The 25,474-nt window shown below is 42.4% G+C and overlaps 2 protein-coding genes across 5 annotated transcripts in view; both read right to left on the bottom strand.

Moving 5' to 3' along the window:
- The window catches only part of trappc13 (trafficking protein particle complex subunit 13), a 50,263-nt gene extending 25,017 nt beyond the window's left edge, over positions 1-25,246 (bottom strand). For all 4 annotated transcript variants that reach the window (XM_078397531.1, XM_078397541.1, XM_078397551.1 and 1 more), the window contains exons 1-5: positions 25,178-25,246; positions 13,700-13,768; positions 8,985-9,084; positions 7,155-7,239; positions 2,671-2,798 (exon numbers count right to left, since the gene is read on the bottom strand). In XM_078397531.1, coding sequence (XP_078253657.1) covers positions 2,671-2,798; positions 7,155-7,239; positions 8,985-9,084; positions 13,700-13,768; positions 25,178-25,223 — 428 coding nt within the window. In that variant the 5' untranslated portion in view covers positions 25,224-25,246. The remainder of the gene's footprint in view (positions 1-2,670; positions 2,799-7,154; positions 7,240-8,984; positions 9,085-13,699; positions 13,769-25,177) is intronic.
- Positions 19,625-24,792, bottom strand: shld3 (shieldin complex subunit 3). The gene is given in 3 exon segments (XM_078397574.1): positions 19,625-20,445; positions 20,448-20,578; positions 24,537-24,792. Coding segments are annotated over 2 exon segments (924 nt in total). The 5' UTR covers positions 20,551-20,578; positions 24,537-24,792.
- Positions 25,247-25,474: the final 228 nt, after the last annotated feature.

Raw genomic sequence — 25,474 nt, 5'->3', positions numbered from 1 at the left:
CAGGTAGCCCTGGCATTCCCTCTCTCACTATTTCTCCCCCACCCAAGTCATACCAGCTTCTCATTTTCACCCTACAAACAGCTAACAATGGCCTGTTTGCTTTATCATCGTTACTTTTTTGCATAGCTTTTATTCATTGTTCTTTATCTCTCCACATTATCGTCTATATCTCTCGTTTCCCTTATCTCTAACCAGTCTGAAGAAGGGTCTCGACCCGAAATGTCTCCCATTCCTTCTCTCCAGAGATGTTGTCTGTCCCGCTGAGTTACTCCAGCTTTTTGTGTCTATCTTTCGTTTAATCCAGGATCTGCAGTTCCTTCCTACGCTTAACAATAGTTGTTTGTGTATCAGTTTTAAACATTAGTACTACTTTAAGTTTGGGTCTCTAAGCCTCATAGGAATCAGATAAGGGTTTGATAAGGTAAAACAAAGACTGGTCCCTAATTGAAAGAGAATGAGCCGAAAAAGTGTAATCAGAGAAACAAGGTTTGCAGCCTTAAATTGTGGACGAGTTTGGGAAAATGTATTAAATGGCATGAGGTAAACCAGCCAAAAGGGAAATTTAGAGTCAGCACAGAAACGGCCCTCAGCCCATCAAGATCATGCTGACTGTGGATACAGATAGCCACTTATCTATTATAATCTACACATTCTATTTGCCCACATTTCACTTCCATGCCATGATTATTCATGCACCTATCTAGAGGTCTGGTGATTATTTGTGTCTCCACCACCTCTTCTGGCAGTGTGTTCCAGATATTAACCATTCTGTGTGCGAGACTAAACTCATTTTTCCAACAAGGATCTAGTAATCTCAGTGCCAAGAACTCCCTCTTTTCCTCACACATTAATGTCACATGTCTGTTGAAAAGATCTTTACCACCCATCAGTAATCAAGCTATCTAAGCAGCCACTCACAGTAAATTATCACACCAACCCCAGGATGGAATAAAAGATTATTTTTAATTGACCTTCCCAACATTGTACAGAGTCCTAGATAAAGATTCAAACATACTAATATGAATAAAGTGAACTAGTGAAGCATTTTTAAAACATTTTAATATTCTTTAGGTGGACACAAAATGCTGGAGTAACTCAGCGGGACAGGCAGCATTTCTGGAGAGAAGGAATGGGTGTTGTTTCGGGTCGAGACCCGTCACAACCCAAAACGTCGCCCATTCCTTCTCTCCAAAGATGCTGCCCGTCCTGTTGAGTTACTCCAGCATTTTGTGTTTTACTAGATACAAAAGTGGCTTTAAGGTAGGAAGCAGAGTGCTGGTGGTTGAAGGTTGTTTTCTTCAGACTGGAGGCCTGTGACCGGTGGATTAGTGCTGGGCCTATCGCTGTTCGCCATCTACATCAACGATTTGGATGAGAATGCACAAGGCATGATAGCAGGGTGACTAAAATTGAGCAATATACTCTGAATCCATCAGTATCTTGTATGACTGTAACATAACATCCCAACTTCTGTACTCAATTCCTTGACTGATGAAGGGCAATGAGCCAAATGCCTTCTTCGCAACTCTATCCACCTGCAACATCACTTGTGCTTCTACATCTCTCTGCGCCACAATACGCCACTGTCTGAAGATTCTGCCCAGCTTTGACTTCCCAAAATGCAACACCTAACACTTAGCTAACCATTCCTCAGCCCACTTACCAGCTGATCAAGATCACACTGAAATTCTTGATAATCATCTTCATTATTTAGGATAATAATGCTTATTTTTGTGTCATCAGCAAACTTATTAATCATGCCTTGTGCATTCTCATCCAAATCGTTGATGTAGATGACAAACAGCGATTGGCTCAGCATCAATCCACTAGTCCCAGGCCTCCAGTCTGAAGAAAACAACCTTCAACCACCAGCACTCTGCTTCCTACCTTGAAGCCAATTTTGTATCTAGTTAAACACAAAATGCTGGAGTAACTCAACGGGACAGGCAGCATCTCTGGAGAGAAGGAATGGGTGACGTTTCGGTTTGAGACGGGTCTCGACCCAAAACGTCACCCATTCCTTCTCTCCAGAGATGCTGCCTGTCCCGCTGAGTTACTCCAGCATTTTGTGTCTGTCTTTGGTTTAAACCAGCAACTGCAGTTCCTTCCTACACATTTTATATCTGGTTAGTTTCCTTTCCCTGGATCCTATGTGATCTAACCTCCCAGAGCAACCATCCAAGCAGAAGCTTATCATATTGCATATAGAACACATGTACATTCCTGCCCTCAATAACCTTCCTGGTTACTTTAAACAACTCAATCAAATCTGTGAAACGCATTCTTCCACACACATAACCATGCTGACTATCCCCAATCCAACACTGTCATTCCAAATGAATGTCCATCTTATCCCTCAAAATCCCCTCCAGTAACTTTTCTACCACAGATGTGGCTAACAAGTTTTTTTTTGCAAGTCTTCGTAAGTAGAGGCACAACATTAGCCACCCTCCAGTTTTCTAGAACAGCACCCTCTCTAACAATGTTCATATATCTCAGTCAAGACTACTACAATTTCTTCTCTGTAAGATCCTATAACTTCACAGTTTTCGCCCGAGTTTCAGTTCTTCCAATTTCACCAGAGATTGTTTCTGTAGCATTGCATTTTTAATGATTTAGTGAAGAGTCATTTTTAAAAGACTCTCTTTAAAATGAAAAATAAAAACATACATGTGTGTTCCAATTTCCTTCACTTCATGGTGAATCACATCATCAATGCAACGATCAGGATTAAGTTCAGCTAATGCAGCATTGGAAGCCGATAGGTTTAAACGTTGAGAGCTGGTCTGAAGATCAGCCTAATGTAAAAAGAAACAGTTTTATTGATAGATTATGGATATTTTTGTTTAATCTAACTGGCAAAATCTTGATTTGAAAAGTAAATTCCAACGAATATCCGAGAATCCAAATATTAAAGGAGCAGTGGCTTCATATATAAGTTGAAATCATAGAGGCAGTTTATCAACATATATAGGACACAGATTTCCTCCTGCATTTTCTCCATACAGGAAAAGCTCTATGTATGATTGATCACATTCATTTATTTACTTTTTAAAAATCTGTTCCCAGAAACATTTTGGATCAAACTATAATGCAGTAGTAATGCAGAGAAAAATAAAATAAAAACATTTAAAAAAAACAAGAAGACATCTAAGTGACCAGCAAAGTGACCAGTGAGCAAAGGGAAATGTAGAAACTCCTACATGGATTTAATAGAAACATAGAAAATATGTGGAGAAGACCATTCGGCCCTTCGAGCCAGCACCGCCATTCAATATCATCATGGCTGATCATCCAAAATCAGTATCCCGTTCCTGTTTTCTCCCCGTATCCCTTGATTCCGTTGGCCCTAAGAGCTATATCTAACTCTCTCTTGAAAAATCCAGTAAATTGGCCTTCACTGCCTTATGTAGCAGAAAATTTCCACAGATTCACAACTCTCTGGGTGAAAACGCTTTTCCTCATCTCAGTCCTAAATGGCTTCCCCCTTATTCTTAAACTGTGACCCCTGGTTCTGGACTCCCCCAACATCAGGAATATTTTTCCTGCATCTCGCCTGTCCAATCCCTTAAGAATCATATGTTTCTATAAGATCCCCTCACATCCTTCTAAATTCCAGCGAAGGCCAGTCGATCCATTCTTTCATCATAAATCAGTCCTGCCATCCAGGGAATTAACCTGGTGAACCTACACTGCACTCCCTCAATAGCAATAATGTCCTTCCTCAAATTAGGAGACCAAAACTGCAAACAATGCTCCAGGTGTGGTCTCACAACGGCTCTGTACAACTGCAGTAGGATCTCCTTGCTCTTATACTCAAATCCTCTCACTATGAAGGCCAACATGCCATTTGCTTTCTTCACTGCCTGCTGTACCTGCATGCTTACTTTCAGTGACTGATGCATGACGACACCCAGGTCTCATTGCTCCTCCCCTTTACCTAATCTGACACCATTCAGACAGGTTGTGAGTGGGCGGATGCATGGCAGATGCAGTTTAATGTGGATAAGTGTGAGGTTATCCACTTTGGTGGTAAGAATAGGAAGGCAGATTATTATCTGAATGCTGTCAAGTTAGGAAAAGGGGACGTACAACGAGATCTGGGTGTCCTAGTGCATCAGTCACTGAAAGGAAGCATGCAGGTACAGCAGGCAGTGAAGAAAGCCAATGGAATGTTGGCCTTCATAACAAGAGGAGTTGAGTATAGGAGCAAAGAGGTCCTTCTGCAGTTGTACAGGGCCCTAGTGAGACCGCACCTGGAGTACTGTGTGCAGTTTTGGTCTCCAAATTTGAGGAAGGATATTCTTGCTATTGAGGGCGTGCAGCGTAGGTTTACTAGGTTAATTCCCGGAATGGTGGGACTGTCATATGTTGAAAGACTGGAGCGACTAGGCTTGTATACACTGGAATTTAGAAGGATGAGAGGGGATCTTATCGAAACATATTATTAAGGGGTTGGACACGTTAGAGGCAGGAAACATGTTCCCAATGTTGGGGGAGTCCAGAACCAGGGGCCACAGTTTAAGAATAAGGATAGGCCATTTAGAACGGAGATGAGGAAAAACTTTTTCAGTCAGAGAGCTGTAAATCTGTGGAATTCCCTGCCTCAGAAGGCAGTGGAGGCCAATTCTATGAATGCATTCAAGAGAGAGCTAGATAGAGCTCTTAATGATAGCGGAGTCAGGGAGTATGGGGAGAAGGCAGGAACGGGGTACTGATTGAGAATGATCAGCCATGATCACATTGAATGGCGGTGCTGGCTCAAAGGGCCAAATGGCCTACTCCTGCACCTATTGGCTATTGTCTATTGTTGATATATATTGTAAATAACTGGGATCAGCACTGTGCCTTGTGGCACCCCACTAGTCACTGCTGGGGTTATATTATTTTTTAAATGTTAATTGCTTGAAGGCGGGTCTGCTGAACAGTGACAAAGAACAACGTGAGTTCAAGGATACAACTGAAAGGAACCCGGACAAACTGAACAATGAGCCCTTCATGGTTTGAGGTGCTTGATACATTCTAATCATTCAAGGAAGCCTGTTATGCAGCAGTGTGATGTGTGCAAAAGTTGAGTTGAGTGTCTAGTGTCTTTTGTCTGCTACTCATGTTCAGTCTTTAGTCTTCTAGTTATAATTCCATAGTTTTCATGTTTTGATAGTTATGATATTTTTTTGTTAAGGTCTACAGATATTTGAATGCTTTACTTCGATGCCGTATAACCATTGTGCCTGAATAAAAAGTTTTAAATGCTCCTACTGGACTCGGCAAATCATTGAGAATTCAATGATCCTACATTTATTTTTATAAATTTTTAACTAATGTTTATAAAATGTTATTATAATTTTATCCTGTGATTAAAGAAAAATGTAATTGTAATTGAGTATTCTTGTATTATAACCACAATGACTCTTATTTAAAATTCCTCCTGCAAACACAAAGTTTTATACGTTTGGGAAACAGTCATAGTTCAACATAAGGTTAGCAATCTATTGAATGACTTCCATCAACAGTGTAAATGGTTATGATGTAATTTGAAATTGATAACTCAGGGCAGGAGCTCAATACAACAGCGACAATTGAGATTGCGTGACCACAAATCACAATATGGTCTTTCCCCCATATTCCACTGGGCACCAGTGGTCACTACTTTCGTGGCTGGCCGACCCCTCAAGCAATTGAGTGGTGATCAGGCTTTTCTTAGAAGCACTGAACTATTTCACAAATTCCACTATTACTGCCAAAACATCACTGGTATAATTACAAGAGATGTTTCTAAACACAAGCTCTAAACATGTCTTTTGCAGATGTTCACCCCCATATTTCACTGCTGTAGCTTCACGTGATATAGTACTAATTGACCTACAATCTGTTAAAGGGTGTCCAGTGTGATATATAGGCAGGGTCCCCATATTATGCTGCCCAGAACATGGTGGGACAGCAAGATAAACTCAGTCCAGGTAAATGCAGTGGCCCAATGTGCTTATTCTGAGCAGCAACCCTGGCCCAGCATGATTTGATCTAATGTCCTTTGGAAAAATAACATTTACCTATTGACCTTAAGACTCTGATGCACTATAATGCCAAAAACAATATTCTGCACTCTGCATCTTTGCTCTATCTATTGTATTTGAGTCAGAATTGATTATATTAATGTATGTTATATATGATGTGTTTGGATTTCATGCAAAACAGAGCGTTTTACTGTACTTTGGTACACATATAATAATAAACATAAACCCTTAACTGATCTTGTTCAACTCCTAAATGACTATAATCGACTCTGAACCACCCTCTGAATAGGATTAGCAAGCCCCACAATTGTATAAAACTACAACAAAAAATAATAAACAAAAGAGGTTATCTCCTGAAGATAGCATAAGCATATCCAGCCCAATCAATCCTGCAAATTCCTCCTAACTGACATTTGGAGCACCATAATAGCCTGACAACCCATACATTCCAACTAACGTCCCAGACTCCTCCATCACTGTCTAAATATGTCCTGTACCAACAGCAGGACAGAGGAAACAGAAGCAGTAAACAATGTGAAGAAATCCTCAACATCACTTCTGGATCAGGCATCATGCAAAACTTAATACCACCTTCCCTCAACTGATGATTCAGCTCCTCACCAATAATAGAAGAAACAATTTTACAGTCCCCCCCCCCGTCCCCCCCACATAGTAAACAACCACAAAAAACACTACATCACATCTAAACACTACAATTAAGACAAAAAACAACAAAAAACACAAAAGACAAACAGACTGCAGGTGAGTCGCAGCTGCTGCGCAGCGCCGCCACTTCCCGTGACAAACACTTCCTATGTTCCTCAATGATCAATTTATGATATATATATTAAATGACTTTGCCAGCTCTTAGTGCAATATGAAATAAAGTTGTTAATCATTATCATTAATTCAGCTCAGAATTATACAGCTCCTTCAGATACAACTCAAATTCAGTGTTTTTGGTATAAAATGTTACCCACTCAATGCATTGTACTGAAATACCAGTGACAAAGAAATGTGTTTATTCATAATCACAAATATTAGTGAGCAAATCAAGTGGTACCTACATTGATTTTTTTTAAACGTTTCTGAAACATTTGCACACATAAATTATATGCACACTGCCGTTGATTGACTTACCTTAATTAAAACATCCTTAACAACTTGCGTACTATCATTATGGACACTGATGTAGCTTGAAAAGGTTTCGCCTAAAAAAATATTCCTACACAAAAAACCCAAAATGTCAAATTATTTTGTAGCATTTGATAAAAATAATAACAAACCGAATTACATTAAAATCTACTTCTGCAGGGGTTCATTCCTCTCATGATCTTATACAGTGCATTCAGAAAGTATTCAGACCCCTTCACTATTTCCACATGTTGTTACGTTACAGCCTTACTTTAAAAAGGATTAAATTCTTTTTTTTATATCATCAATCTACACACAATACCCCATAATTAAAAAGCGAAAACAGGTGTTCAGAAATGTTTGCGAAGTAATTAAAAAGAAATAACTGAAATATCACATTTACATAACTATTCAGACCCTTTACTCAGTACTTTTGTTGAGGCATCGTTGGCAGCGATTACAGCCTCCAGTCTTCTTGGGAATGACGCTACAAGCTGGGCACACCTGTATTTGGGCAATTTCTCCCATTCTCTGCAGATCCTCTCAAGCTCTGTCAGGTTGGATGGGGATTGTCGATGCAGACCTATTTTCAGGTCCCTCCAGAGATGTTTGATTGGGTTCGAATCCGGCCTCTGGCTGGGCCACTCAAGGACGTTCACAGACTTGTCACAAAGCCACTCATACATTGTCTTGGCTGTGTGCTTAGGGTCGTGGTCCTGTTGGAAGGTGAACCTCCGCCCCAGTCTGAGGTCCAGAACGCTCTGGAGCAGGTTTTCATCAAGGATCACTCTGTACTTTGCTCCGTGCATCATTCCCTCGATCCTGACTAGTCTCCCAGTTCCTCCCGCGGAAAAACATCCCCACAGCATGATGCTGCCGCCACCATGCTTCACCGTAGGTATGGTATTGGCCAGGTGATGAGCGGTGCCTGGTTTCCTCCAGGCATGACACTTGGCATTCAGGAAAAAGAGTTCAATCTTGGTTTCATCAGACCAGAGAATCTTGTTTCTCATGGTCTGAGAGTCCTTTAGGTGTCTTTTGGCAAACTCCAAGCGGGCTGTCATGTGCCTTTTACTGAGGAGTGGCTTCCGTCCGGCCACTCTACCATAAAGGCCTGATTGGTGGAGTGCTGCAGATATAGTTGTCCTTCTGGAAAGTTCTCCCATCTTCACAGAGGAACTCTGGAGCTCTGTCAGAGTGACTATCGGGTTCTTGGCACCTCGCTGACCAAGGCCCTTCTCCCCCGGTTGCTCAATTTGGCCAGGTGGCCAGCTCTATGAAGAGTCCTGGTGGTTCCAAAGTTCTTCCATTTAAGAATGCGGAGGCCACTGTGCTCTTCGGGACCTGCAATGCTGCAGAAATTGTTTTATACCCTTCCTCAGATCTGTGTCTCGATACAATCCTGTCCCGGAAGTCTACGGACAATTCCTTCGTCTTCATGGCTTGGTTTTTGCTCTGACATGCACTGTCAATTGTGGGACCTTATATAGACAGGTGTGTGCCTTTCCAAATCATATCCAGTCAATTTAATTTACCACTGGTGGACTCAAATCAAGTTGTAGAAACATCTGAAGGATAATCAATGGAAACAGGATGAACCGAAGCTCAATTTTGAGTGTCAAAGCAAAGGGTGTGAATACAGCATAGAGCAAAACATATTCTATTGAAGGAATGCACTGCATGTTTCAACAAATTCCATGGTTCCAAAAAGACCAATTTGCATAATTCTGTTTCTTTAACTTTCTTTTATTTGTTATTTGAAATGTAAATGAACAATAAGAAAGAGGAGAAATCTAAATATACACCTTAATATGTTCATAATTGAGGCATTCTTACCCAAAATTCTGAGGAAGTGTCAACATTTCACCTAACATAAAAGTCTCTGCTCCTTTAACTGTAGAAGGATCATCCTTCATTAGTTGACTAAACAGATCCCCTGTTGTAAAAAAATGGACTGTTAATATTGAATATTAACAATATAGTTCTTCACACAAAAATGACTATAAACAAAGAAAAAGACATGAAACATTCAGTTTGTCCAATGCATGTGTTTGTAGCATGCAAACTGCACGTCAGACCTGCACACTATACTCCAAATGCGACCTAACCAACGATTTATAAATCTGCAACCAGTCTTTCTGACTCTTCTACTCACTGCCTCAACATCTAGGCAGCATACCATACGCCTTCTTTACCACTCTGCTTGTGTTACCACTTTCAGGGAGCTATGGCCTTGGACCCCATGATACCCCTGCAGATCAATCAGTCTGCTGGAATAGCTTCGCGCCCAAAACCTTGTCCTTATATACCTAGTACAGGACCGCCCCCCTGGACTGGTCCATTCCCGTGCCGAGGGGTCGGTAGTGGTATGGCCCGACCCTTGGGAGCCGCCACAGGTGGGCCATTTAGAACGGAGAAGAGGAAAATCCTTTTCACTCAGAGAGTTGTAAATCTGTGGAATTCTCTGCCTCAGAAAGCAGTGGAGGCCAATTCTCTGGATGCTTTCAAGAGAGAGAGCTAGATAGAGCTCTTAAAGATAGCGGAGTCAGGGGGTATGGGGAGAAGGCAGTAACGGGGTACTGATTGTGAATGATCAGCCATGATCGCATTGAATGGCGGTGCTGGCTCGAAGGGCCGAATGGCCTACTCCTGCACCTATTGTCTGTTCTTCCCTACAGCCATCAGGCTATTCAGCACCACAACCTCAAATAAGCTCTGAACTACAATAGATTATTATTATTATTATTGCACTACCATTGTTCATAGAGTCACAGTGGTACATTGTGGAAACAGGCCCTTCAGCCCAACTCACCCACAGCGGCCAACAATGCCCTAGCTACATTAGTCCCACTTGCCTGCGCTTGGTCCATATCCTATCCAAACCTATCCTGTCCATGTACCTGCCTGCCTCAACTACCTCCTCTGGCAGCTTGACCAATACACCCAGCACCCTTTGTGTGAAAAAGGTTACCCCTCGGATTCCTATTAAATCTCTTCCCCTTCACCTTGAACCTATGTCCTCGATTTCCCTACACTGAGCAAAAGACTGTGCGTCTACCCGATCTATTCCTCTCATGATTTTGTATATCTTTATAAGATTCCCTCTGCCCTCATCAACTTTTTTGGTCACGTTTTCAAAAAAATCGATCAGATGTGAGACATGACCTCCCACGTACAAATCCATGCTGACTATCCCTAATCAGCCCTTGCCCATCCAAATGCCTGTATATCCTATCCCTCAGAAAACTCTCCATTAACTTACCAATTATAGATGTTCAGCTCACTGACATACAGTTCCCAGCATTTTCCCTGCAGCCCTTCTTGAAAAGAGGTACAACATTTGCCACCCTCCAGTCTTCCTGCACCTCTCCTGTATTTAAGGACGACTCGCAAATTTCAACCAGAGCTCCCGCAATTTCCTCTCTAGTTTCGTACAATGTCCTCGGATATATCAGATCAGGCCCTGGAGAATTGTCTACCTTCAAACACGACAGTACCTTCAGTACATCTTCAATGGTAACCCTGACTGCTCTCAAGACACTTCCAGTGACTGCTCCAATTTCCTCTGTCCTACTGTCTTTCTTCTCGGTAAATACAGAAGAGAAATACTCATTTAGGACCTTGCCCATCTCCTGTGGCTCCACACAGAGGTGACCGCTTTGATTCCCGAGAGGTCCTACTCTCTCTCTCTAGTTACCCTTTTCCCCCTTATGTAGTTATAAAATATTTTGGGATTGTCCTTAATGCTACCCGCCAGAGCTATCTCCTGGCCCTTTATTGTCCTTCTGATTTCCTTTTTTAGTTTACTCCTTAGTTCCTGAAACTCCTCCAGGGATGCACTTGATCCCAGCTGCCAATACCTGTCCCATGCATCCTTCTTGTTTTTGACTAACGTCTCAATTTCTCTCGTCAGCCAAGCTTCCTTACATTTGCCTGCTTTGCCCTTCATTCTAACGGGACATACACATCCTGAGCTTTCTTCAGTACACTTTTAAAATCATCCCATTTGGCCGATGTTCCTTTCCCCTCCAATAACCTGCTCCAGTCAATTTGAACGAGACCTTCTCTCATAACCTCAAAGTTGGCCTTATCCCAGTTGAGCATTTTAACAAGTGGACCCTTTCCGTCCCTATCCATAACTATCTTAAAACTAATCGAACTGTGGTCACTGGTCCTAAAAGGCTGCTCCACACACACTTCATTAACTTGCCCTTCCCAATTTCCCAATACTAGATCCAGCGTTGCCCTCCACTTACTGCTTAAGAAAACTCTCCTGAACACTTTTGAGGAATTGCACCCCATCTGAACCCTTCACACTACGATTTTGTTTGTTTTTTGAGTGTGTGTGTGTGTGTGTGTGTGTGTGTGTGTGTGTGTGTGTGTGTGTGTGTGTGTGTGTGTGTGTGTGTGTGCGCGCGCGCGCGTGCGTGCGTGTACAGGTACTCCCCAGGTTACGATCGTTCGACTTGCGATAGTTCAACTTCGCGATGGTGCAAATGGCAGGGACCCGCAGTGAGCCGCCGCTCGCTTCCGGACACGTGATCGTGCGTTTCCAATGCATTTCCACTTACGATACTTTTAGTTTCCGATGGGTTTCTCGGAACGGAACCCCATCGGAAGCTGAGGAGTACCTGTATGTGTATATATACACACTGAATTTTTTTTCCCTCTCTCGTTTATCATATTGTTTACAGTGTACTATGTTGACATATTCTCTTTTGCTGCAGCAAGTAGGAATTTCATTGTTCTATCTGGGACATATGACAATAAAACACTCTTGACTCGACTCTTAAATCTATCGATCTCTTGCTTAAAAATATCCATTGAATGGCCTCCACAGCCTTCTGTAGCAATGAATTCCACAGATTCCCTACCCTTTGGCTAAAGAAATTCCTCCTCATCTTCCTAAAGATACATCCTTTTATTCGGAGGCTATGGCCTCTGGTCCTAGACTCTCTCACTGGTGGAAACAACCTCCCCACATCCATTCTATCCAGGCCTTTTACTATTCAGTAAGTTTCAATGAGGTTCCCCCACATCTTTCTAAACTTCAGCGAGTACAAGCCCAGTGCTGTCAAACGCTCATCATATGTTAACCCATTATATGTTACTGACTACAAATTTGATATAATTCACTAACTGCTTGCAAACACCCAATATACAAATGAGTTGAGGTCTCACCAGTTTAACCACACACTTTTTTAAATTCTCATTTTTAACACAGGATGGTTCAAATTGCTCCAAATAAAAATGATACAATAATCCTCAACACTCACGACTGTGCGGCCATGCACAAATCTAATTTAGTTTTCAAATTCGCAGACAACACCATCATTAAGGGCCGGATATCCAATAATGATGAGACAGAATACAGTAAGAAGTTTGAGAACCTGGTGTCCTGGTATCGAGACAACAACCTTTCTCTCAAAGATGGACACAAAATGTTCGAGTAAATCAGCGGGACCGGCAGCATGTCTGGAGAGAAGGAATGGATGATATTTCGGGTCGAGACCCTTCTTCAGACTGTTCAGTAGTGTAATCAAGGACGAGTTTCACCCTGGCCACTCACTCTTCTCCCCTCTCCCATCAGGCAAAAGGTATAGAAGCGTGAAAACGCATACCTCCAGATTCAGGAAGTTTTTCCCCAGCTGTTATTAGGCAACAAAATCATCCTACCACAACCAGAGCAGTGCTGAACTACTATCTACCTCATTGGCAACCCACAGACTATCCTTGATTGGACTTTGCTGGTTTTATAGACAATAGACAATAGGTGCAGGAGTAGGCCATTCAGCCCTTCGAGCCAGCACCGCCATTCAATGCGATCATGGCTGATCACTCTCAATCAGTACCCCGTTCCTGCCTTCTCCCCATACCCCCTCACTCTGCTATCCTTAAGAGCTCTATCCAGCTCTCTCTTGAAAGCATCCAACGAACTGGCCTCCACTGCCTTCTGAGGCAGAGAATTCCACACCTTCACCACTCTCTGACTGAAAAAGTTCTTCCTCATCTCCGTTCTAAATGGCCTACCCCTTATTCTTAAACTGTGGCCCCTTGTTTTCCCTTGCACTAAACATTATTCCCTTTCATGTATCTATACACTGTAAATGGCTTGATTGTAATCATGTTTTGACTTTCTGCTGACTGGTTAGCACGCAACAAAAGCTTTTCACTGAAAACTAAACTGCACAAGTATCATTTACCACATGGCTCAGTGTTGTGTATGCACAATTTGGCATTATACATTTTTAAAAGAGCATTTGCAAAGAAAGACTTTAATAACCTCGATGACCATAAACACCAACATTTATTTAGGTTAGACCAACAATGATCTTCATTCTAGTTCTGAGAGGTATCCAAATTTTGTGCAGACAAAGTACATGCATTTCAAAGAACTGAGATGAAATTTATTTCCAGAAATTCAGAGATAATCTCAAAATGTGAACAGTTTACATCCCAATTTAAATCATGCTTTGTGATGGGCAGTGTTGCATTTTTACACTAATGGATATTAAAAGTAATATAATTATCATAAAATGAGTCCAACTCACCTGGAAGGTCTCGATCTTCACAGGTCACTGGCAAATTGGTAAACAACGTTGGTTTTGTTAATCTCATCACTATAATGAATAAGGAAAAAATTACATTTCAAAGAGCTAAATCAACCAAGTTGAAAAGAAGTAACAAAACATCATCAAATGCAATGAGCAATTTAATTTATACTGATAGAAAGAAAACTGCTTATTTAAACGTTAATAACAGAGAACCATGAACAAAGAGCAAGCCATGATGTCTGTGCCATGATTTTTAATAAGATCCTGACGTTCAACTTCATTTACCTGTCTTCATGCCTTCTCTCAATATCCATTAATAATATTTTTGCCCAAAATTAATCTACTGGAAATTTCAAAACAAAAATAAAAGTATTGTGAAATTGGTATATTATTTGACTGTTGTGATATTGATCCAAAGATTAACAGCTCGATGACAAAAAATTGTAATGTTGCTTGACTGTTTCCTTCACAATGCAATAATCAGGTAACCTGGAATGAGCATAAACAAGACTTTAAAAAAAAAATGCAGCAGATTTTGGTTTGAAAAACAAAATCAACGGGACCCCACTACTGGCCACATCTTCCCATCTCCTCCCCTTTCTGCGTTCCGCAGAGACCGTTCCCTCCGTAACTCCCTGGGTCTACTCGTCCCTTCCTACCCAAACCACACCTCCCCAGACACTTTCCCCAGCAACCGCAGGAGATGCAACACCTGTCCCTTTACCTCCTCCCTCGACTCCATCCAAAGACCCAAACAGTCTTTCCAGGTGAGACAGAGGTTCATCTATTGTATCCGCTGCTCTAGATATCAACTTCTCTACATCGGCGAAACCAAACGCAGGCTCGCCGACCGTTTCGCTCAACACCTTCGCTCAGTCCGCCTTAACCAACCTGATCTCCCGGTGGCTCTGACCTTTCTGTCATGGGCCTCCTCCAGTGCCATAGTGAGGCCCACTGGAAATTGGAGGAACAGTAACTCATATTTTGCTTGGGCAGCTTACAACCCAGAGGTATGAACATTGACTTCTCCAACTTTAGATATTTCCTCTGTCCCTCTCTTCCCCTCCCCCTTCCCAGTTCTCCCACTGTCTTCCTGTCTCCACCCATATCCTTTCTTTGTCCCGCCCCCCTGACATCAGTCTGAAGAAGGGTCTCGACCCAAAAGTCACCCATTCCCTCTCTCCTAGATGCTGCCTGACCTGATGAGTTACTCCAGCATTTTGTGATACCTCCCAATATGTCTCCACAGTTCATACTACATTATATGGAAAATGTACACAGAGTGTTTATCTAATTGATTAAAGCACAGTTCATAATTGAAGATCCATGTTCAGCATTGTTATTTCAGGCTGAATGGATAGTGTCAAAGATAATTCAAGCAGGGCTGAGCAATTATTATCTGGAATATATTATGGTATAAAATCTGATTTCCATTTTACAAGTATTAGCTTGACTAGATCAGTACAATAAATTTACTTGATGTTGAATCCAAATCCCTGTTATTGAAATCAATTAAATGATTAAATATTTAAATTACATTTACGGATGAAAGCAACCGTGCCAACATTATCCCATCAACAGTCAGAATGCAAAATTTAGGACTACCTTTGGAGTTTGAGAGAAAAGGAAAGAGAGGGCCTAAAATTGTTGCGCTATCGTGTCAATAGACAATAGACAATAGGTGTAGGAGTAGGCCATTCAGCCCTTCGAGCCAGCACCGCCATTCAATGCGATCATGGCTGATCACTCTCAATCAGTACCCCGTTCCTACCCCCTCACTCCGCTATCCTTAAGAGCTCTATCCAGCTCTCTCTTGAAAGCATCCAACGAACTGGCCTCCACTGCCTTCTGAGGCAGAGAATTCCACACCTTCACCACTCTCTGACTGAAAAAGTTCTTCCTCATCTCCGTTCTAAATGGCCTAAATTATCCTTAAACTGTGGCCCCTTGTTCTGGACTCCCCCAACATTGGGAACATGTTTCCTGCCTCTAATGTGTCCAATCCCCTAATTATCTTATATGTTTCAATAAGTTTTGGCTGTATTTCGGGTACGAACAAACAAATATATGAATATACAAGATGAGAGTTTTAGTTATACTAGACCAATTGGGCCCATTCCTCGTAGAGTGGGGACAGGGAAGGGGAGAGGGTGTGACTGAGTGAGCCCTGGATCCAAAGCCTCTCCTGTATTGGTGTAGCACCCTCAACCCCCCCCCCCCCACTCAATGCCCCTTATCCCCCCTCCTCCCACAAGTGACTCACTCGATCCCCCCTACGCACCCCAACGCCCCTCCCCTGCCCCCACGCCCCTCCCCTCCCTGCCCCCACCCCCTCTTGCCCCTCCCCTGCCCCCACCCCCACTCCCCCAGCCCGCCTCCATCCCCATTCCCCCCTCCCCACTCTCCCTGCCAGCACCCCACTTTCCCCCCAATCTTCCCTCCTCCCCTACTCTCTCCTCCCCTCCCAATCTCACTGTCCACTGTCCCCCTTCCCCCCCACCCTCCCAATCTCACTGTCCACTGTCCCCCTTCCCCCCCACCCTCCCCTCTTCCCCACCCCCTCTTCCCCCTGACCCCCACTGTCCCCATTCCCCACTCTCACTCCCCCCCACCACCCCAACCCCTCTCTCTCCTCCCCCACCCTCTCCTCCCCCACAGCCTCCTCCCCATTCTCTCCTCCCCCACTCCCACTTCCCCCCCTTTCCCCCACCCTCGCTCCTCTCCCACTCCCCCCCCTCTCTCCTCTTCTCCACCCCCTCTCCCTTCCCCCACCCCCACTCTCTCTTCCCCCCCCCCACCAACACCCCCCTTCCTCCGCTGTCCCCCTTCCTCCGCTGTCCCCCTTCCCCCCCGCCCTCCTCCTCCCCACCCCCACTCTTCCCTCCTCCCACCTTCCCCATCCTCCCCAGTCCCACTCTCCCTCCCACCACCATTCTCTCCTCCTCCCACCCTCCCCATCCTCCCCCGCCTCCTCCCCTCTCCTCCCCCACCTCCACTCTCACTCTCCCCCACTCCCCCTTCCCCCCACCCCCCCTCTCTCCTTCCCACACCCCCTCCTCCCCCACTCTCTCCTCCGCCCACCCTCACCCCCCTCCTACCCCCATCCTCCCCTCCACCCACTCGGCCCCCACGCCCATTCCCCTCCGTGGACCCGTTGGCAGGGAAAGCCAGTTACCAAGCGTGCAGGGAGGAGGAGGGAGCGCTGGACTTCTCGAGCGGCGGGCAGCGCGTCCGTGGCTGTGGCCTGGCCGAGCTGGGACTACTCGAGGCCGGCGGTGGCGGCTGTGGCCTGGCGAAGTCGGGACTACACGAGGCCGGCGGGAGCTGGGACGACTCGAGGCCAGCGGCGGCGGGTGTGGGAGAGTGGAGAGAGGAGAGAGGAGAGAGGAGAGAAGCGAGAGGAGAGGGGAGCCCCTGATTGCAGGCAGACGGCTCCGCTAACGGCGTCCATCTTGTTTGGTCGAGTGAGGAGAGAGGTCGTGCGTGCCCTATGGTGACGTCATACGCAGAGCACTTTGAAAAATTTGGTTAGAAATGAAATTTTTAAACCTTAAAATCTCTCTAACTTAAAAAATATACGACCAATTTAAATGAAACTTGTTTTAAACAGTCGCCAGGAGATTGGTGATTGAGGTTGCGCAAAAATTGTGGCGCTATGGTTTACCGTTTTGGCTGCAGGTGCACATGTCCACAACCAAATTTCAAAAACACATATATATATTTATATATACACACAAGATCTGTTTTAGTAAATATATATATAGAGATTAATCACAGGTTCGACACAAGTCTCGTGCACAAAAGATAATCTGATCAATGATTTTCAAATTCAAATCAAAATCATTTCTCCAAAATCATTGCTAAATGCTGAACTTGACAAATGTAAATGCCTGGTAAATGGAGATCAAAATTCCTACCCTCTACATCACCTTTCAAATTTCTCAATGGCAGTGTTGATACAAGACTTCACTGGTGCAGTTACTGCTGCTGGGACAGCTGGCATTGCAATTGGAACAGTATCTATTGAAGAGGTGAATACTTATGGAAACATTACACATCATTTATTCACAGAATGTCTCCGACATCTTCAACTGGCATTGTTCCCATGTTTCGTCTCTCATGCTGAAATTGTGCTGCAACTTTAATAATATACTAAGTCATTCAAATATTCCCTGCTAGTCAAAAGAGAGCGAACAATTAAAAACTAGAGAAACTGATTATAATTCAGCATGACCTTGTCCCAAGACCCACATCCATTTATGTATTGCCAACAAAGGTAATTATACAACAATCAGGATCAATAATACAACAATCAGGATCAATAATATCAGTGACCAAAATAAAAATCCTTCCATCCTTGAGCAGCACACCACCATACATCAATACACCACAATATATCATTATATAAGAGCCCCTCAAAATAATTCCATAAAATACAACAATGAATGAGTATATTTTTCTTCTAAAAATGTTGAACTCTTGTAAAATAATTCTATTTAAGATCCTTTGGCCTCATACTTAATAGCCAATTGTACCTTAAAATAATGTTGTTCATGATGCAATAGATAGAGTTGCCAATCTGCGCAAGTCTGGATTCCACTAATTGCAATGTGCTAATGCCAGTTATCTGATTTTGGTGATTTTGTTTGAGGATTAAGTATGGGTATGGTATTAGACAGAATTCCACTTATCTTTCAATAGTAACACAGAATTTCTTACGTTGACTGAATGGTTTAAAAACAAAATTACTCCAATCACAATAAAACTCCCTCGGTACTGCATTTGCAAATACACAGGAAGGGAAAGCAAAGAGACCATGTGCAAATCTTCACTGACAGGATGGACAGTGGCGAGAGACAACAGTTTCAAGTTCTTGGGTGTACACATCTCCAATTATTGGCTCTGGGCTCACAAAGAATGCTCACCAACACCTCTACTTCCTCAGATGTTTGAGGACATTGGACATGTCGCCAAATATGCTCGCAAACTTCTACAGGTGTATTGTGGAGAGCATTCTGGTTGAATCACAACCTGGTTAGGTATTTTAAATACTCAAGAACAAATCATGCCACAGTGGTAAAAACCTGGTGCTTCACAGGTACTGACCTCCCCATCAAGAAAGCTACTAATATCAAAGACACACGTCACCCTGGCCATGCTCTCATCTCGCTGCTAACATCTGATTAGAATACTTGGTAACTTTGTCAGCACCCTATATGGGGCAACTCTTTGCATACTTGTGATTGCCAAACAAAGAATCGCACTGTGACATGTGATAAAGTATCATTCATTCGAAGGTATGTAATAGTGCAAAACTAAAGTTCAAAGAGCAACCATTGTATTGTAAAGACCATAGTGGCTGAGGTAGGGTTGTTTTTATGGCTGTGCAGGGTGATTCAAGGAGCCCAAGAACCATTACTGTCCGTTTCAAGACAGCTTCTTCCCATCAAACATCAGGTTCTCGAACAACCCTGGAAAACCTCAACCCCATACCATTACGGACTTTGCATTGTTCACTATTATGGTCTGATTTACTTAGATTAGCTGATAATTTATTGTATATTTATTATTGTTGCATTTAGTGTGCCTGTAAAGCTGCAGCAAGTAAGAATTTCATTGTCCTGGTTCATGTTCAGTGCACATGACAAATAAACACTCCTGACACTTAGGTTTTACCCCTTGTGCTTAATTAATGGAGTGAAAGTTGAGTGACTATTTTGAGGATGGAGAGCAACCACAAAGCAAATCTAAAATAATCACCACAAAATTAAAGAAATCCTGATTTATTAGCATTAAATGCAAATTTATATTTACATTACATGAAAAAAACTACATTACATGTAAATTTGGATTTAAAGTCCATAGACAATATGATAGAATTCATACATATGAAAAAGCAGTTTGCTTTTAAATAACATTTAACTACAACTTGTAAATACTACCATGGCCACGCACAAATAAGCTGAGTTTACCTGTAAGATTTAATACTTGTTTTATCAGATTACCAACATATTCACAGCATTGAACATCACAGAAAATCCATATTTCACCAAAATGTGCATGCATTTTAGCATTGCAACTAGGAAGGTCTCCATATTTAATTAGACTGCTCAGTTTTGCCCAGATTTCCTCCAGCTTCCGAGAACCGCAATTGGATTGATCAATGACCCATTTTGCCCTTTGTAAAGAATGCAGCTGAAACTTTTCTTTGATTATCTGAAGACCCTGACTGACTGTAGCAGTCTTGTTTCTCCATTGTCTGCTGTATGTTGCAATACTCCAAGACCTTTCTGATTTGTAATCCATAGTTGTAATTCCACACCGTGAACCCGTTTCTGAAAGAAATTCCACCGCAGCCGTCTTATTTACTGGACTATTCCTCAGTAGATTTGTGGAAAATTCCAAAAGACTATTGGTGCAATCGTAATTTGGAACTTCTGCTATGAATTCTCTTTCAACTAAATATTTCTCAATATTTTTTGCTTCTTTGTTTGAAATAATTGGTGGACTTTTCTGAGGTTTCAATGGTAAACTTCGCATATTGTTTGGAAACCATGGTGTGAATCTTGATAATGTTCTTTGAGGGAAGTCTTCCAGCAATCGTTCTGCAATTTTTGATAGGTCTGAACAGTCTTGATTAGGTTTATAGTGTACTACTAACTCCATTTTAATAATAACTCAGGGCACCATCTAGTTTCTGTCATCTTGAATCCTCGCTCACCAATGAATAATGGCCACCCTCCCGCTTGTATTTCCAAAATTATAAAATCAGAGGATATTTCCTTCATGTACTTAACACAGGTTAGAAGATAAAGTGCTTCATGTGGAAGTATCACATTGTGATGCATCGGTCAATCTCCTTCAGGATGCGCTATCCTGCAGAAATAAATGTCTTTGAATCTTGTCTATTTATGCTTAAACTAAAAGTTTAAAAAATTAAATATTTTAAAATAGTTCTCAAAAACAATGACATTTGTTTCTTTTTTTAAAATCTCACACAATCAACCTAAAGGCGTCACAACAATCATGACTACATTTTGAAAGTAATTAATTGGTTTAAAATATTTTTGAACATCTGAAGGCATACACCTTAAACTTTCTCATGTGAATAATTGTTAGTACAATGTGCTATGCATCAATCCACTATTATTTGGGCTTATCCAATGAAAACACAACCAGTGTTTTGAAAATATTGATTGAAAGTTATTTTGACCTTTTTAATTACTAAAATATGATGGCTACAAGTCAGTGGTTCAATAATGCCCATTTCTTTTGAGGGAATAATAATGCTGAAAATAATTGAAGCTAACAGGAAACAACTCCATATCTACAGCCATCATCATGGTTCTGTAACATTTCGGTACAAAATACAAAAGAGGCATAACCAACTAAAGGTATGGAATATGAAACAAAACTAAAGGAAGACTATTATAACACAGTACAGAATCATAGTACTGGGAGAGAAATAGAACACCAAAGATATTAACAGCTGGAAAAATTTGTGCAAAGTGAAATTTGTAGAAAATACGACACAAAAATTTTTGACAAATTTATTTTAACAGAAAAAGGTATTGAGGGCCTAGTGCTAATGTTGCAGATAATGCACGAATTCTGAATAATAACTAATGAATAATTAATAAACATGATGATTCAGAAAATACAAACAATGTTTCAAGAACTCTAGTTAATACCTGAAGGAATACAATATTAGAAAATAATTGGTCAACGACGAAATTTTACAAGCTGATTCTTTATACTGCTGGTTTTAAAGGCAAAGAAATTTGCAGATCCTTTACTCATAAGTCTGGATTTTGTCAAGTGGGATGTGCTGCCCAAATTCTTAATTTGCCCTGGCCAACAGTGTCTTGGACCCCATCGGCAAATGTCTGAGTGGCACCAAGGCCTCATGATGCAATCAGGTCACATATGGGGGATAGAAAAATAACTTCCCAAAAAAAGCCTTGCCTCCAGATTTGCCACTATCATTCAAAAACAAATTAAATTAAAAAATACCAAAAGATATAAAGTTAAAAAACAACACGGCAAACATATAAGTAAGAAGCACCCACTTTAGCTTTCTTTCTCCAGCTTTCAATCTGTTAAAATGAATAGCTCATGAATCTTGAGCAGATCCATGCAGAGTTGAACAAGGCAGCCAATGGACAGATATATCAGTCAGAATCTATCAGTAAGTTAAGGACTTCTGTATTTGTCTAAACATATGCTAATGTCCCTACCTTGCACCCAGTTACAGGGGTGCCCGTTGGCAGTTCATAAAGAATTCCATGCAATTACCAGAAAGATTTGGCCCATAATTTTGTAAAGCTTTGTGAATTATACAATTCACTGATGGTTTTCAACACAAGGTGTACAAAGGCATTTAAAAAATGCCGAGAGGTCTTACAAGTCATGCACTGCACTATAACCAGGTATAAAAATTGATCACCATAAACTTAAAAATCTACAAAAATTAATTAGTCAGAATAATTTGGGCTTAAAATTAACAGATCTACTTAGACAAGTGAATAAAAGGATATGGAGCTTTGGCAGATCCAGGACTGTAGCAGGCTTTTCAGCCCACCATATCTGCACCAACAAGATGACAATTTAAACAATCCCATCTACCTTAACATGGTCTGGGTCTATTTATTCCCTCCTTGACCAAATGCCTCATAAACATTGCATCTGCTTCAACCGCCGGCAGTAAGTTCTAGGCACCTACCACTCTCTAGGTAAAAACAAACGCTGCACAAATCTCCTTTATATTTTGCCCCCTCTCATCTTAAACCTATTTCTTTTAGTGTTTAGTAATTTCACAGTGGGAAAAAGACTAGTCTATGTCTTGCAGAACTTTATATACTCGTTTTTTTTTAACAAAACCACACTGCACTGTTATGATCAATGACAGGAAAAATGAATATCTGGACTTTAATAGCCCAAAGTAAAAACGTTCAGTAAAATTTTAAGCTTCCAACTTCTCTAAAATAATTGCTCAATAGTTCCTGCCCCACAAATTACAATGCAGACCTTATCATTGTATGGCATTTCGCAATACCTCACTGTTGTATGGAAAGGTGGAAGGGGAAGCAAAAAATAATACTAATGTGCTTTAATGCAAGTAAGATATGATTCTTATATCTTCAAATTGCTTGTACGCATTAGCCATACTGCCTAGAATTTAAAATCTTCTCTAAATACAAATCTTGAGCAGCAATACCTATAATTTTATGGCTAGAATGTTTGGCCAAGGTTTGTAAATATTCTCTTTCACACACTCATACAGCAATTGGAGTGATTTGCCATAAATTCATTACATTATATGTTTTACACTGAGAATTATTGATGCATCCTTTGTACACGTCATGAACTATATTACAATATTCATATCCTCAAGTACTTTCTACTGATACTTATATTGGAAATAGAAACATAGAAAAATAGGTGCTGGAGTAAGTCATTCAGCCCTCGAACCAGCACCTCCATTCAATGATCATCGCTGATCATCTAAAATCAGTACCCCTTTCCTGCTTTTTCCCCATATCCCTTGATTCCTTTAACCCAAAGAGCTAAATCTAACTCTCTCTTGAAAACATATAGTGAACTGGCCTCCACTGTCTTTTATGGCAGAGAATTCCACAGATTCACGACTCTCTAGGTGAAAAGGTTTTTTCCTCATCTGTCTTAAATGGCCTGCACCTGGTTCTGGCCTCCCTCAACATCGGGAATAATTTTCCTGCATCTAGCCAGTCCAATCCCTTAAGAATTTTATGTTTCTATACGATCCCCTCTACTCCTAAGTGAAAACAAGCCCAGTCGATCCATTCTTTCATCATGTTAGTCCTGCCATCCTGGGAATTAACCTTGTGAACCTACGCTGCACTCCCTCAATAGCAATAATGTCCTTCCTCAAATTAGGAGACCAAAATTGCACACAATACTCCAGGTGTGGTCTTACCAGGGCCCTGTACAACTGCATTAGGATCTCCTTGATCCTAAACTCAAATCCTCTCGCAATGAAGGCCACATACCATTAGCTTTTTTCACTGTCTGCTGTACCTGCATGCTTACTTTCAGTGACTGATGTTCAACAACAGTTCAACAACAGTTCAACAGAGCTTTATTTGTCATTCGGTACCAAGGTACCGAACGAAACTACATAGCAGTCACACACAAAAAAGAACACAAGACACATGACCCCAACACAAACGTCCATCACAGTGACTCCAAACACCCCCTCACTGTGATGGAGGCCCCGCAAGGGGATGGAAGTCCCCGCGGCCGAGTCGCACCGGGCGCTGAGACGTCTCGCGGCCGAACCGGGCGATGGAAGGCCCCGCGACCGAGCCGTGCGCAGTAAGTCCCGGTCTTGTTGCACCACCCCTTTTCCTAATCTGACATCATGCAAATAATAAACTACCTTCCTATTCCTGCCACCAAAGTGCTTTAAAGAGAGCCTGTAAAGCACTTCCTCGTTAAATTACAATAGTTTAAGAAATCAAAACTATAAATTAAACTTTAGGCCTGTAGCTCAATCAATAGAAGGATCTTCAGAGATGACAGGTTGCTTTGTCAGAGTGAATCTTCCATTGACAAACAAATCGCCCGTGATTTGCCCACGAGCATGGGATTGGATTGATAAACACCCCGTGGGCCTCGAATACAGATCAAAGGGCGAAAGATGCCGGACTATCTGATTTCGCTTCATGATGGAAAGTACAACTGACAGGTAATCGCGTACAAACGGAAGTTGTGAAACTGAACATTTACAGTATATTCGCTGATCCCGCCTATTTCCAGAGATGAGACATACAAAACAAATAGGCGCTGCATTTACCTGCAATTGGGCGTTGACTATTAGTACGCTTCTCCCAAAAAGGACCCGGACTGGCTAGATCCCAACCCTCTCCCACCGGCGAATCAATGAGACACAACAGATGCAACATGGAAACTGGCCCTTTGGCACCAAATCCTGGCTGAGCAACAACCACCCATTTGTACTGGGCACAAGGAACTGCAGATGACGGATTACACAAAAAAGACCAAAGAGCTGGAGTAACTCAGCAGGCCAGGCAGCATCTCAGGAGAGATGGAGGACATGGACAGGCATCAAATCCAACTTTATTCTCTCGACATTGATTGTCATCGCCTCGCCGCCACACAATTTACAGCGGCTAATTACGCTGCCAGCCGGGGCCAGAACTCGCAGTAATGATTTACAGAGGAGAGTAGAGCAGAGACATTGATGGTCATGGACTGCACAGTTGCCGGTTTATAAAACAGGCACGAAGAAGTGCTGGAGACAGTAACGCAGTAACTCAGTAACGCAGCGCCAGCATCAGACTGTGTGTGGAGAACAAAACATGGGTGGGTTCGGGAACCTTCTTTGCGTCTCATTGAGCCGCGGCCTGAGCTTGTCCCCATGCCCGCTTGTCCCCCCAAACACCGTGCCGCAGGCGAGGCGGAGCGCAGCGTTACCTTTGAGGGCGAGCAGATGCTCCTGCTTCAGCTGGTTGGCGTCCATCGCCGCCGCCCCGCCGCCCAACGTGCGCATGCGCCAACTGTACGACGGCGTGCGGCGCGGATCAGAGCGGAGCGGGTCCACTCTGCGTCCGCGATCTCGAAACAGAACGGCCGTCATGCAGCAAAGAGCACATGCACACAGTGCTGGCGTAACTAACTCAGCCAGACAGGCACACAGTGCTGGAGTAACTAACTCAGCCAGACAGGCACACAGTGCTGGAGTAACTCAGCCAGACAGGCACACAGTGCTGG

This window comes from Rhinoraja longicauda, chromosome 1, assembly GCF_053455715.1.
Source record: "Rhinoraja longicauda isolate Sanriku21f chromosome 1, sRhiLon1.1, whole genome shotgun sequence".
NCBI classification, from domain to species: Eukaryota; Metazoa; Chordata; class Chondrichthyes; order Rajiformes; family Arhynchobatidae; genus Rhinoraja; species Rhinoraja longicauda.
Note: the sequence above shows the minus strand (reverse complement) of the source record. Positions and strands in the feature narration are given on the sequence as shown.